Below are 12,318 nucleotides of genomic sequence, written 5' to 3' on the forward strand. Positions count from 1 at the left end.
GCAGCTCTATCTCCCTTCTTCACTTCCAGAGGTAACCGTTACCTTGAATTTTGTTCTTATCATTCCTTTGCTTTTTAAAGTCTTCATTATATAAGTTTGCATTCCTATACAATACATTTAATTTTGCTTGTTTGCTTGAGGTTTGTGGACTCAGTAGGACATATGTAGTCCTCGAGCCTTGATTAAAAAAAAAAAAAGACCCCCCCGCTGTCGTTTCTGGGATTCATTTATGTTCCTGTGGCTCATTCATTGACACTGCTCTGTAATAATCCATTGTCCATTCTGTAGTTTATGGGCCCTTGGAAATATTTCCATGATGTGGTTTTTATGAGTAATGCTGCTACGAAAAGTTACGTACGTGTCTCCTGATGCGTGTGTACAAAGCTTTCCTAGGAGTTGGATTGCAGGGCTGTAGGAGATGTGCATGTTTGACATTGAAAGATAGCACCACAAACCTTTTCAAAGTAGTTGTTTTGTTTTGCCTTCCTGCCATTGAGGTATAAGAAGTAGTTATTGGGGGCCGGGCGCAGTGGCTCATGCCTGTAATCCCAGCACTTTAGGAGGCTGAGGTGGACGGATCACGAGGTCAGGAGACCGAGACTATCCTGGTCTCCTGACCCCCGTCTCTACTAAAAAATACAAAAAAAAAAAAAAAAAAAAAAAAAAAAAAAAAAACCAGCCGGGTGTGGTGGCAGGCGCCTGTAGTCCCATCTACTTGGGAGGCAGAGGCAGGAGAATGGCGTGACCCCAGGAGGTGGAGCTTGCAGTGAGCCGAGATCGCGCCACTGCACTCCAGCCTGGGTGACAGAGTGAGACTCTGTCTCAAAAAAAAGAAAATAGTAGTTATTGGGGCCGAGCATGGTGGCTTGAGGTCAGGAGTTCAAAACCAGCTGGCCAACATGGTGAAACCCCATCTCTACTAAAAATACAAAAATGATCCAGGCATGGTGGTGGGCGCCTGTAATCCCAGCTACTCAGGAGGCTGAGGCAAGAAAATCACTTGAGCCCGGGAGGTGGAGGTTGCAGTGAGCTGAGATCTCGCCATTGCACTCCAGCCTAGGCAACAAAGTGAGACTCCATCTCAAAAAAAGTGTGTGGTGGCTACTGCCTGTAATCCCAACACTTTGGAAGGCCGAGGTGGGTGGATCCCTTGATACCAGGAGTTCGAGACTAGCCTGACCAACATAATGAAACCCCTTCTCTACTAAATAAGTAAATAAATAAGCAAGCAAGCTGGGTGTGATGTTGTGCACCTGTAGTCCCAGCTACTTGGGAGACTGAGGTACAAGAATCATTTGAGCCCTGGAGGTGGAGGTTTCAGTGAGCCACGATCCCACCACTGCACTCCAGTCTGGGCGACAGAGCGAGACTGCCTCAAAAAAAAAAGTTCTTGCTAAACCCCACTGGCACTTGGTATTAAACTAAAATACCCTCTCGCAGTGCTTACTATGTACCTGGTACTGTTATAAGTGCTCTTCATATATTGTTTAATTTTCATTAATAATCTTGTGAGGTAGGTACTGTTACTCATCCCCAATTTACAGGTGACAAAACAGAGGCACAGAGAGATTAGCTAACTTACTTATGGTCACACAGCTAGTAAGTGGTGGGGCCAAGATTCAAACTAAATGTTCTTCCTCCTCACTCCTACGTAATAAGTATAAAATGGAATCTTCTTGTGATCTTATTTTGTATTTTTCTGATTACTGATGATATCGAGTATTTTTTCATATGTTTATTCCCTATTTTCTTTTCACGAAGAAGAAATATAAAATTTAAAACCATCTCCCTATTGTTGGGGCACTCAAGTTGTTTGTAATTCTCTACTGTTCATGTTGAGGGAAAATCATTGGCACATGTAGCTTTTTTATGTCTTCTGTTGGCTTGTTTACTTTTACATTTCCAGTGAAATTAAGAGTACTTAGTGGTTAAAAATGGCTGTGCTCTTCCACATTGCCTTATGATCTTGAGGCAATTACTTCCCCTCTCTGTGTTTAGTGTCCTCATCTCTGATCTCCACCTTGGAGGAGTGTGTGGTGATTAAATGAGATAATTGAATGTGCGACAATTAGCATGATACTCCACCTGTCATAAAAGGGTTCCATCAGAGTCACGTAGAGACTTTTCCTGGTTTCTTCTCTTCTTTTCCTTTCTTCCTCGAACCCACATTAATTACTGTTAGGTCAGAGGACATGAACAAAGTCCCGTGCTTCTGCCAGATATGATGACCTCAGGGAATTAGGCCCATTTCAGCTTTTTCCTAAGTATCACTCCAGCCACTGAAAGATTTGCTGTATCTGCCCATTTTGTAGTAGGAAAAAAATTAGATTTTAAAATGTTTTACTGATATGCATGTAGTAATCACATAGAACAACTGCCTCCCCGACCTCATACAAGAATACCCTCTGCCAACGTATAATGCTCTCAAGAAGTCAGACATAATCCTGGAGTTGCTCTCTGCAGAGAGGGCCAGTTTGGGTATGGAGGGTGCAGACATGGGACTGGGCTAGCCAGTGTGCCATGGGCACACACTCACTTCTGCCGAGAACAGGCAGATGTGCACATCCTCTGCAAGGGTTCCCCTAAAAATCTCTTTCTACACTCGCTGATTAGTTTTATCAATAAATCTTCTGAAGGGAGAATCCTCTTAAGGAATGAATAATTGATCAACCCTAGACAGAACATGCCATAAATACAACCCATTTGCTATTAGAGAGAGTGGGGCCATCCATTTGGTGGCAAGGAAGAAGGAACTAGCTTTGTATAGAGGTGGATGCTGAACTCTAGGACTGAGATAAAGGATGAGGCTAGAAAAAGCAGCCCCTTGAACAGCTGCTGTGGATCAGACTAGCTGAGCTGGTGGTATGTGCGGTTGGGAAAGTACTGGGTGGAGTTTATTGGCCAGCAGGGTGGGGAGCAGTCACCACTATCTTGGAGTCCCACTAGAATTCGCTTCAGGAGATTCCCCTGCAGAGAATGGGCCACTGGGCTCTGAAGGTTGACTACAGGCTAGTTCATTCTGGCCCAAGACACCTTCTTGGACATGGTTCTTCTAATATGGTGTGTAACTGCTGACGGTCAGCAAAACAGCCCTCCAGACTCTGTTCCTCTTGTAACTTCCCCTTTCTTAGAGGCCATAAAAAGGTATAACCAATGAGGACTTTGCTCTTTCAAGATAACATTCTTCGTCTTCTCTCTTCCCTATTTTCCTTTAATAGAGAATTGCTAATCTGGTTTTGATGTGTTGAGAGTCAGGAAGGATTTGGAAAACCTGGTGTCATATCTGCATCCTTCACTGTGTTGTTGACTGAATGAGGTGTTTAGGCAGCGGGGTTCCACGCTTTTCCCGCCTTGCCTGGCATCTGGAGGGCTCTGGAGCCTCCTGGGTGGGGAGGGCAGGGTGCTGCTGCTGAATGCCTGCAGATGTCTGGAGGACCAGCTCTGGGGATTTGGGAGTCTAAGAAGGGAGTGCACTGTAGAGGAGGAAGCAGGGGACCTTGTGAGCTAGCCAGGCAGGGTTCAGGGTCACCTTCAGCACAGGGTCCCCAGCCCTCTGAAGGTGGGAAATGTGTTGGGGTTGGCGATGCTGTATGCACATATGAACTCTTCATGGAGTGTAGTGAAGAGTAACGTCTGTTCTTGGATCTGAGAAGGACATTTTCTCTGCCTAAGTAACGTTTCCTGCCTCTCAATCTCCTAGTAACAAATCCCTGCTTCCCCTAGGTGATGGGAACACACCTCCAACTTGGGGAAGACCTAGCCTGGGATGGGCATACCCCCTCTCAGTGATACTGTGAAGCAGGGAAGAAACCTGATGGGGTTGGGTGTGAGGACCCCAGTGAGGGCAGGGAAAAGGGGTTTGCATCTGGAAATTGGCAGTAAGATGTGCAGCACCAGCACCAGCACCTTGGTGGGCTTCTCTGGAGGCCCCCTACAGCCTTTGCAGACCTCTACCATGTGTGCGTTGTAATGGGTGCCATAATAGCAGCGAGATCACCAACTCTGCCTAGAGTCTCCATGAGTCATCTCGAAGTATGGGGGTGATGAGGCTTGTACCAGCCAGGTCCCTGGAGAGGAAGAAGTGACAGAGCTTTTTGAACGCCTTCTAGAGACTCTGGTGAGTTTTGAAGGTGTGGGAGATGCCTGGTTCCCTAGGAGCAAATGGTAGAGTTGACCATACACTCTTATGAAAAGATCCCTAACAGAACGTGACTGTGCACGGTGACTGTAGACTCTGGGGCAGTCTGTGGTGGACAGGACTGGTCAAGGAGAACTTTCTCAGGGAGGGGTTGATTCTCTTCCTTGTCTCACTGCTAAATTTAATCACTTACCTCCATAACCACGTTTCATCCCCATCTGTCTGCTAGTGCCTTAGTTCAGGTCTTTATTGTTACTAATCTGGATAGCTACATAGTTTCCTAACTGGTCTTTGAGTCACCAGCCTCGAACCCTGCAGGCTGTCTTCTGCAGGATGCATTAATGCCCCTCCTGAAATGTAAATCTGCTCTCTGTAGCATTCAGGCTGTGGCCCACACACCTGCCTCCCCTGCCTTTGCGATCAAGATACACTCAACAGCTTACCCATCTCCAAGCCTGCCAGGACTGATGATTCCCTGCCTTTGTATATGCCATTCCTTCCATCTGGAACTCCTGCAGAATTCTTCGCCTTCTTCCAAGATACCTGCCACTCTCTCCAGCCTCTCTGAGATTTCTTTGAGATAAAACCTTCCTGGACACCCACCTGCCCAGATAGCTGTATATACTGAGCCCCTGCAGGCCCCTGTAGATACTGCTTTCACAGGCACTGATATGATTTAGGGCATTGACTTATAGGCCTTTTTCTTCCTTTTCATTTTAAAACTTCTTGGGGTTCCTGAAATATATAGTCTGGTCTATTGTCAGGTAACAAATCACCCCAAAACACAGTGGAATAAAACAGTAATCCTTTTGTTATGCCCAGGTATTCTGTGGATTGGGAAGTCGGAAGTGACAACAGCATGGGTAGCTTCTATATGTTCCTTGATATTTAGGGTCTCAGCTGGGAAGGCATAAAAGCTGGGGGTAACTTGATGACTGGGCTAGAATCCTCGAAGGGCTCCTTCACTCACACATTTGGCAAATGATGGCAGCTGTTGGCTGGGACCTCAGCTGGGAATGTCAGCTGACTCCTCCATGTGCCCTCTCCACATGGCCTGGGCTTCCTCACAGCATGGTGGCTGGGCTCCAAGAGTGAGTGTCCCAAGAGAACCAGGCAGAAGCCGAATTGCCTTTTATGATCTAGCTTTGAAAGTCATGTAGTGTCACTTCCATTGTCACAAACCCACCCAAATTGAAGAGGAGGGAACATAGACCCCACCTCTCTGTGGGGGAAGTGTCCAAGTCACACAGTAAGAAGAGCATGTGGGATGGAGGGAATGTTGTGGCCATCTTTGGAACACACAGTCTGTCATACGTATTAAGCACTTGATGCATACGAATGGCATTCTTCAACTGAAGATTGAAACCAGGGTGGACGACGAGGAGGAGTTATGAAGTTGGCGGCGGGGAGTCTTAAGAGAGGGTATGTTCAAGAGATTGTAGAGTGGAGAAGAGTGTGTGTGTGTGTGTGTGTGTGTGTGTGCACGTATGTGTGGTCAGGGAGGGGGCTTGGGGGTACATAGAGTTGCTTAGAGGACCCACTGTCAGGTGAGACAATTAAAACATACACACAGAAAGACCCCGATTGGGAAGGCAGGGATGGAAAGGGAGGAGATAAAATTGAGAAACAGTTCACATTTAGAATTGTTTGGATCCAATGACTGCACACATTGAAAGAATGTGGGTAACATTTGGGTTGGGAATGTTGGTTAATGCAAAAATAGGAAAGCTGGGAAAGTTGCTGTCAGGAGGAAGAGTTCAGTTCTGTTTTAGAAAAGCTGACTCTCGGTGGACTTATGGCATGGTCTAGGGGTTGGAGCTAACTGGAGGGTAGTTAAGAAGTCCAGACAGAAAGCAGACGTTTAGACCAGGCATGGTGGCTCACGCCTGTAGTCCCAGCACTTTGGGAGGCCGGGGCAGGAAAATTGCTTGAGCTCAGCAGTTTGACACCAGCCTGGACAACATAGCAAGACCTTGTCTCTACTAAAAATAAAATCAGCGGGGATGGTGGTGCACACCTGTGGTCCCAGCTACTTGGGAGGCTGAGGTGGGAGAATCAGTTGAGGCTGCGTTAAGCCGTGATCACGCAACTCCACTACATCCTGGGCGACAGAGCAAGACCCTGTCTCAAAAAAAGGAGCATCTCACAGTGATGTTTGCTGGAGCCCAGAAGGGAATGAGAATTGAGGGGGAAAGTGGAGGGTTTCTGAGCTGGGACGGGTCTAAGCTGAGGCTTCGAAAGGGCTACACTGGTCCCCATCCTCGTCTGGTGTTGTCCTGCCTCCCTGCCGATAATTGCCAAATAGCTGCTTGCTTTTCTTTTCCGCATCTCCATTGGTAAGAACTTGTTTCCTCTGGTTTTTAGGGGGACTGGTTTCAGTGCATTTTCTAGTATCTCTAAGTATTAAGCAAATTCTTCCCTAAATGGAACTTAAGCTTTTCTCTCTCGTTACCCATTTTCTAATTCCATCCCTTAAGGCCACTCAGAACAAGTCTCATTCTTTTCCCAAACAGTAGGTCTGCAGATGTTTAAAGACTTTCTGGAGTTGTATCTTGTTCAGAACCAAAAGGGAGCTGTTCCTCTTGTGGTTTTGAACCCTCGTGCTCGCCTTCCTCTGCGTCCAGAGGGTGCAGCCCCACAGGGAAGCCTGCGTTCAGGTGGGGACTGTCTGGGTCACAAGCAGGGCTGTCACTGCCTGTGCTGTCGTCCTGTTCAGATCAGGTCATAGCTGTGTGTGTCAGACTGGGTCAAAACCCATTAGTAGACACCGAAATCAATGTAGAAGGTTGCAACCTGCATTTAAAAATAAAGAAGAAAGATACATTAATGTATCTATTAAGTGGAAGTACTGTTTTACAAAACTTCTTGTATATAAGTAGCTAATGGATCACAGTGTAAAATGTATTTCTTACTGCGGATTGTATTGAAAATTTTTGAAAAAATCTGGGTTATAAGGCCTTTTGAAGCCGCCACATGACATATTGTGTGTGCCATCAGTTGGCTCTCAGGGTTTTACCTCTTCTGATTCCTAAGACATTTTTATGGGTACCACTGCTGCTATTGTGTGCTTCTCCCGTCTTTAATTTATTTTCACAGATGTGGCTTGGGGCCTAAGTATGAGACCCTGTTTACCCTTTTAGATTTTTTTCTCTCTAGTCTGTTGACCTTTTGGCACCTGGTTCTGTCACTCAACATAGCTTTATCCCTTCTATTTTCAACATCTACTACTTATTTATAAAGTGAGCCTTCTCTATTATTATTGATAAATATGTTGAATAGGATAGTTCTAAGAACAGAGCCCTGTGGCAGACCACTAAAGACCCTTCTCCGCCGGGCGCGGTGGCTCAAGCCTGTAATCCCAGCACTTTGGGAGGCCGAGATGGGCGGATCACGAGGTCAGGAGATCGAGACCATCCTGGCTAACATGGTGAAACCCCGTCTCTACTAAAAATACAAAAATCTAGCCGGGCGAGATGGCGGGCGCCTGTAGTCCCAGCTGCTCCGGAGGCTGAGGCGGAGCTTGCAGTGAGCTGAGATCTGGCCACTGCACTCCAGCCCCGTCTCAAAAAAAAAAAAAAAGACCCTTCTCCTAGTTGATACACCTCTTGTACCCTTTGAGCATGGTCATTTAACCAGTGGTGAACCAGCCCTTCCAGCCTGTAGTTCTCTGTAGCTGACCTCAAAAGGGTCATGGCAGACCTTGTGAAACTTGAACGTCCACAGCCGAAGTTGCAAAGTCAAAGGCTTAAAGGGGTTGGCAGGTAACACAAGTGAGTGAAGTGATAATTAATTCAAGCAATTAATAAGTAATTCCTGACCCCAGCCTTGGTTTCAAGAAGGCAGTGTGGAGTGGGGAAGCTGGGGGTGAGCTGGAGTAGTTGTATTCTATGTAAGCAGTAGCCACTGCTCAGTTACAGACAAACTTGCCCGTAGAAGCGTGGGCCTTCAAGAAAATCCAGGTTTCGTGTGGAATTTGATTTTCAAATGTTAGCAAAACAAAAACATTAACACTGTATAGGCAAGTAAAACCAACTTGTGGCAGATTTGGCCCAAAGCTCTCAGCTTTGTGACCTGTCAGCCACAGTATCTCCCCATCTGCTCTCCATTGACCCCATGACTCAAAGCACTAAGATTGTTTGGATGTTGGTAGGTTAATGGCCTTCTGTGGAACCTGACTCCTTGTGGTTCTTACCCGGGCTGTTCTTAAACACAGCAGACTGAGAGTTGGGAAGGACGCTTCTCCTTTTCTTGCCTGTTGGCCCCGTCTCCTGCTGGCAGGTTTCCTCCAGCATCACTGACAGGTGTTGAGAATGGTATCAGTGGGCTCTCTTGGTTGGGAAATAGGAATTTAGAGTTTCTTAAGATCTCCCTATCCATAGTGGCTTCACTTACCTCGTATCTATGTCTGCTTTTCCCTTTCTCCTCTTTTTGGTCCAAGGAGCATTTTCCTTCCCAGGGAATTCAGAGGCACAAGAGCCATCCTAGCCCTTCCTTGTTCTTATTCACACACCAAAAATAACTTTTTAAATCCCTTTTAGTTGTCTTGACCATTTTGGGGAAGCCTCCACTCATGTAGCATTAGTCTTCCTGACACTGTTTTTGTAAATCTGTGCTACTCTTGGGTGTTTCTTCTTGGTTATGCATGCTCCTTCCATCTTCCTACATAAGCATGTAAGATTTGACCACTTCAGATTGTGTAGCCTTGTTAGCCACATTAGTTTAGGCTTCTAAGAAAGAAGAGCATGCTGGGTGATCCGCCACATTCCTAGACTTCTGAAAGGTAGTCTTCCACTGGGGTCAGGGAAAAGCTGATACATTCTGTGGCCAGTGGGGATGGCAGGCTTTTCATTTACCTGAGTGTTACTGCTCCAGCTGTGGGCAGGAAGCACAGGAGTCATGGAGATTTGGACCCTGCCTGGCAGGAGCCACCATCTAGTGGGGGAGGGGGGCAGCTGCTTGAACAAGTAACAGTAGTGGCATGTGATAAGTGCCAATGAAGGTGCCCTGGGAACCCGGGGAAGGAGCCACAGATAATTCTGTGAAGTAGGTAGGGGAAGAGGTGACACTGAGCTGATGCTTGAAGGATAAGCCAGAGAGGCCACTCTTAAGAGGCTGAGAAGGGCATTCTAGGCAATGAGAACTGCGTGTACAAAGCCTAGTGACGTCAGAGAACATGGCCTGTTAGAAAAGCATGAGGGTCTTTTGTGGCCAGAATGGAGGCAAAGGTGAGGATGAGGTAGAAACTGCTGGCTGGGACCTCTGCTAACCTCCCACAGAGCTCATCCCAAACCCTAGTTTCCCACCACACTTAGGAGCCCGTGATGGCCTTGTCTGACAGTCTTAGGACTGGCATCATTTTAGCCACCTACTTAAAACACTTTGAGGCCAGACACAGTGTCTCACACCTATAATCCCAACACTTTAGGAGGCTAAGGCCAGAGGATCATTTGAGGCCAGAAGTTAGAGATCAGCCTGGGCAACATAGCAAGACTCAAGCTCTTAAAAAAAAAAATTAGCTGGGCGTGGTACATGCATCAACTCCCAGCTACTTGATAGGCTGAGGTGGGAGGATTACTTGAGTCCAGGAGTTCAAGGCTGCAGTGAACTATGATCACGCCACTGAACTCCAGCCTGGGTGAGAGTGTGTCTCTAAAATAAATAAAACACTTTGTGTTATACTTGAGGGACTGATTTCTTATTTTGCTTTTTATTTTCACAGAATTTAAAAATTTATAGAAAAATAGCAGGGATCATACTTGGGACTCACATACCCCAAATGTGTAGGTTTTGTCTCATGTATTTATCATTTTGTCTGTAGAGACATATTTTTCCATATGTATATTGTTTTTTTCTGAATCATTTGAGATTGAGTACACAATGTTCCTCAACTTATGACTGAGTTATGTCCCAATAAACTAATCATAAATTGAAAGTATTGTAAGTCAAAAATGGGCATTTTATAGACATGATGGGATGCTAAAACACAGAACACAATATTCAGAAAGCCGTAACAGCATGGAACATTGTGGAGCCTCAGTTGTTTACCTTGGTGATTGCGTGGTTGACCGGGGGCTCTGGGTTGCTGCCACTGCCCAGTGTCGCTAAAGTATTGCTAGCCTCAGAAAAGATCAAAATTCAAAGTATGGTTTCTTTTGAATGCCTGTTGCAAAGTCAGAATCTTAAGTGGAACCATCGTAAGTTGGGGACTGTCTGTACTGTCCCTTTACTCCTAAATACTTCAGTATGTGTATCCTGAGAACAAGGGCATTCTGTTACATAACCCATTGTCTAATGATCCAAGTCAAGATTAGGAATGACAGAATATTATCTTATCCACGTCCATATTCACATTTCATGACTTGTCCCAAGTAAAACTAGTGTATTTTTCCCCAGTCTAAGGTCTAACCCATGAACATGCATTTAGCTGTTCTTTTTGAGGGAAGAGATTGTTTTTCTTGACTTTGAAACTTTTTGAAGAGAACAATCCAGGTACTTTCTGGATCACCCTTCAATTTGGGTTTATCTGATGTGTCCTTGTGATTAGATTCAGGTTATACATTTTGGCAGGAGTTCTGTGTGAGTGATGTTAAGTCGTCCGCAATGTCTTACATCAAGAGGCATATGGTGGTGTTTTGTCTCAGTATTGGTGATGATGATAACTTTGGTCATTTGGGTTAAGGTGGTGTCTGTCTACCAGATCTCTCCACTACAGTTACTGTTGTAATTATGTAATTTTAGAGGAGATGCTTTGAGACCATGCATACGTACATCCTGTACCTCACCATGCTTTCACCTGCTGCCACTGATGACTTTCTAAATCCATCAGCCCTTCTATGTTTTCTCTTAGCATTCTACAGTAAGGAAGAGCTTTCCTTTCCTAAGGGATGGGTCTGCAAACTCAATTTCACATCTTTGTATTCACTTTTCACTTGCTGGGCTGGGTCTTCCTGGCCCTCTTACTCTCATCCTTCCCCCTTTGGTGTGCTTTTGGGGATATGAGGTATATAGTGGTGGTTCTTGTGCTCAGGGAGAGGCCTGAATCCTTCTCTAAGCAGCAACTTGCTTGTCTTTGGCAGGACTGACCGGGCATGGGGCTAAATGCATGCTGTGTCAGATCATCGGCGTTTCCCTCAGGCCTGGGGCTGTGTGTGGGAATGTGGTCTGTTGCCAGCTTTCTGTGCTCGGCCTGGGCTTAAGTGAGGACAGTTTTAGGGGGAGAAAAGAACTATGGGTTCCCACTAGGAAGCCGTGGCTGACCCATGGTACAGGCTGAATTTGTTAATCAAAGCTCCTCTTTCCCTACCCCTGCGAACCCACACTTCACACTTAGAGCACGTGTGTACACACAGGCTTGTTTGGATTTCTTTCCATCTTGACAAAACAAAATAAAGTCCTAGTGTGACTTTGATCATTGTGAATTAAGGACTTTTTTGTGTGTCTCTGGTTTTAGGAGAGCCTCATTCTTGTGATTGATCTGAGGCTCTAAAAGTTTCTGAGCAACATTAAGAATGTCACATTAGGATCTTCTCTTTAAAAGTATCTTAAAGATCTTCTTTTTATTTCTGCTGGTGAAGCTCGCTAGGGAACCAAAGACGTGGGAAGATGAATTGGAGGCTGAAGAAGTACCAGAGAGAGGATTTGCAAGAAAAGTTGGGGGTCAGATGTGCACCTGAGTGGTATGAAGCAGGGAAATGCTTTTCAAATAGTGTGGTTCATTTTTTTCCTTTTTCCCCCTTCTCTCTCTCTTTAGACAGGCTCAGAGCTCAGCCCAGTTGATGGACCTGTTCCAGGTCAGATGGACTCAGGGCCAGTGTACCATGGGGACTCACGGCAGCTAAGCGCCTCAGGGGTGCCGGTCAATGGTGCTAGAGAGCCCGCTGGACCCAGTCTGCTGGGGACTGGGGGTCCTTGGCGGGTAGACCAAAAGCCCGACTGGGAGGCTGCCCCAGGCCCAGCTCATACTGCTCGCCTGGAAGATGCCCACGATCTGGTGGCCTTTTCGGCTGTGGCCGAAGCTGTGTCCTCTTATGGGGCCCTTAGCACCCGGCTCTATGAAACCTTCAACCGTGAGATGAGTCGTGAGGCTGGGAACAACAGCAGGGGATCCCGGCCAGGGCCCGAGGGCTGCTCTGCTGGCAGCGAAGACCTTGACACACTGCAGGCGGCCCTGGCCCTCGCAG

General features: G+C 46.3%; 1 protein-coding gene across 1 annotated transcript in view; it reads left to right on the forward strand.

Annotated features, from left to right (window-relative positions):
• TET3 (tet methylcytosine dioxygenase 3) overlaps positions 1-12,318 on the forward strand; it is a 122,934-nt gene that overhangs the window by 47,025 nt on the left and 63,591 nt on the right. The window contains 1 exon segment of the mRNA XM_030921153.1: positions 11,889-12,317. Coding sequence (XP_030777013.1) covers positions 11,889-12,317 — 429 coding nt within the window.

This window comes from Rhinopithecus roxellana, chromosome 17, assembly GCF_007565055.1.
Source record: "Rhinopithecus roxellana isolate Shanxi Qingling chromosome 17, ASM756505v1, whole genome shotgun sequence".
Taxonomy (NCBI): Eukaryota; Metazoa; Chordata; class Mammalia; order Primates; family Cercopithecidae; genus Rhinopithecus; species Rhinopithecus roxellana.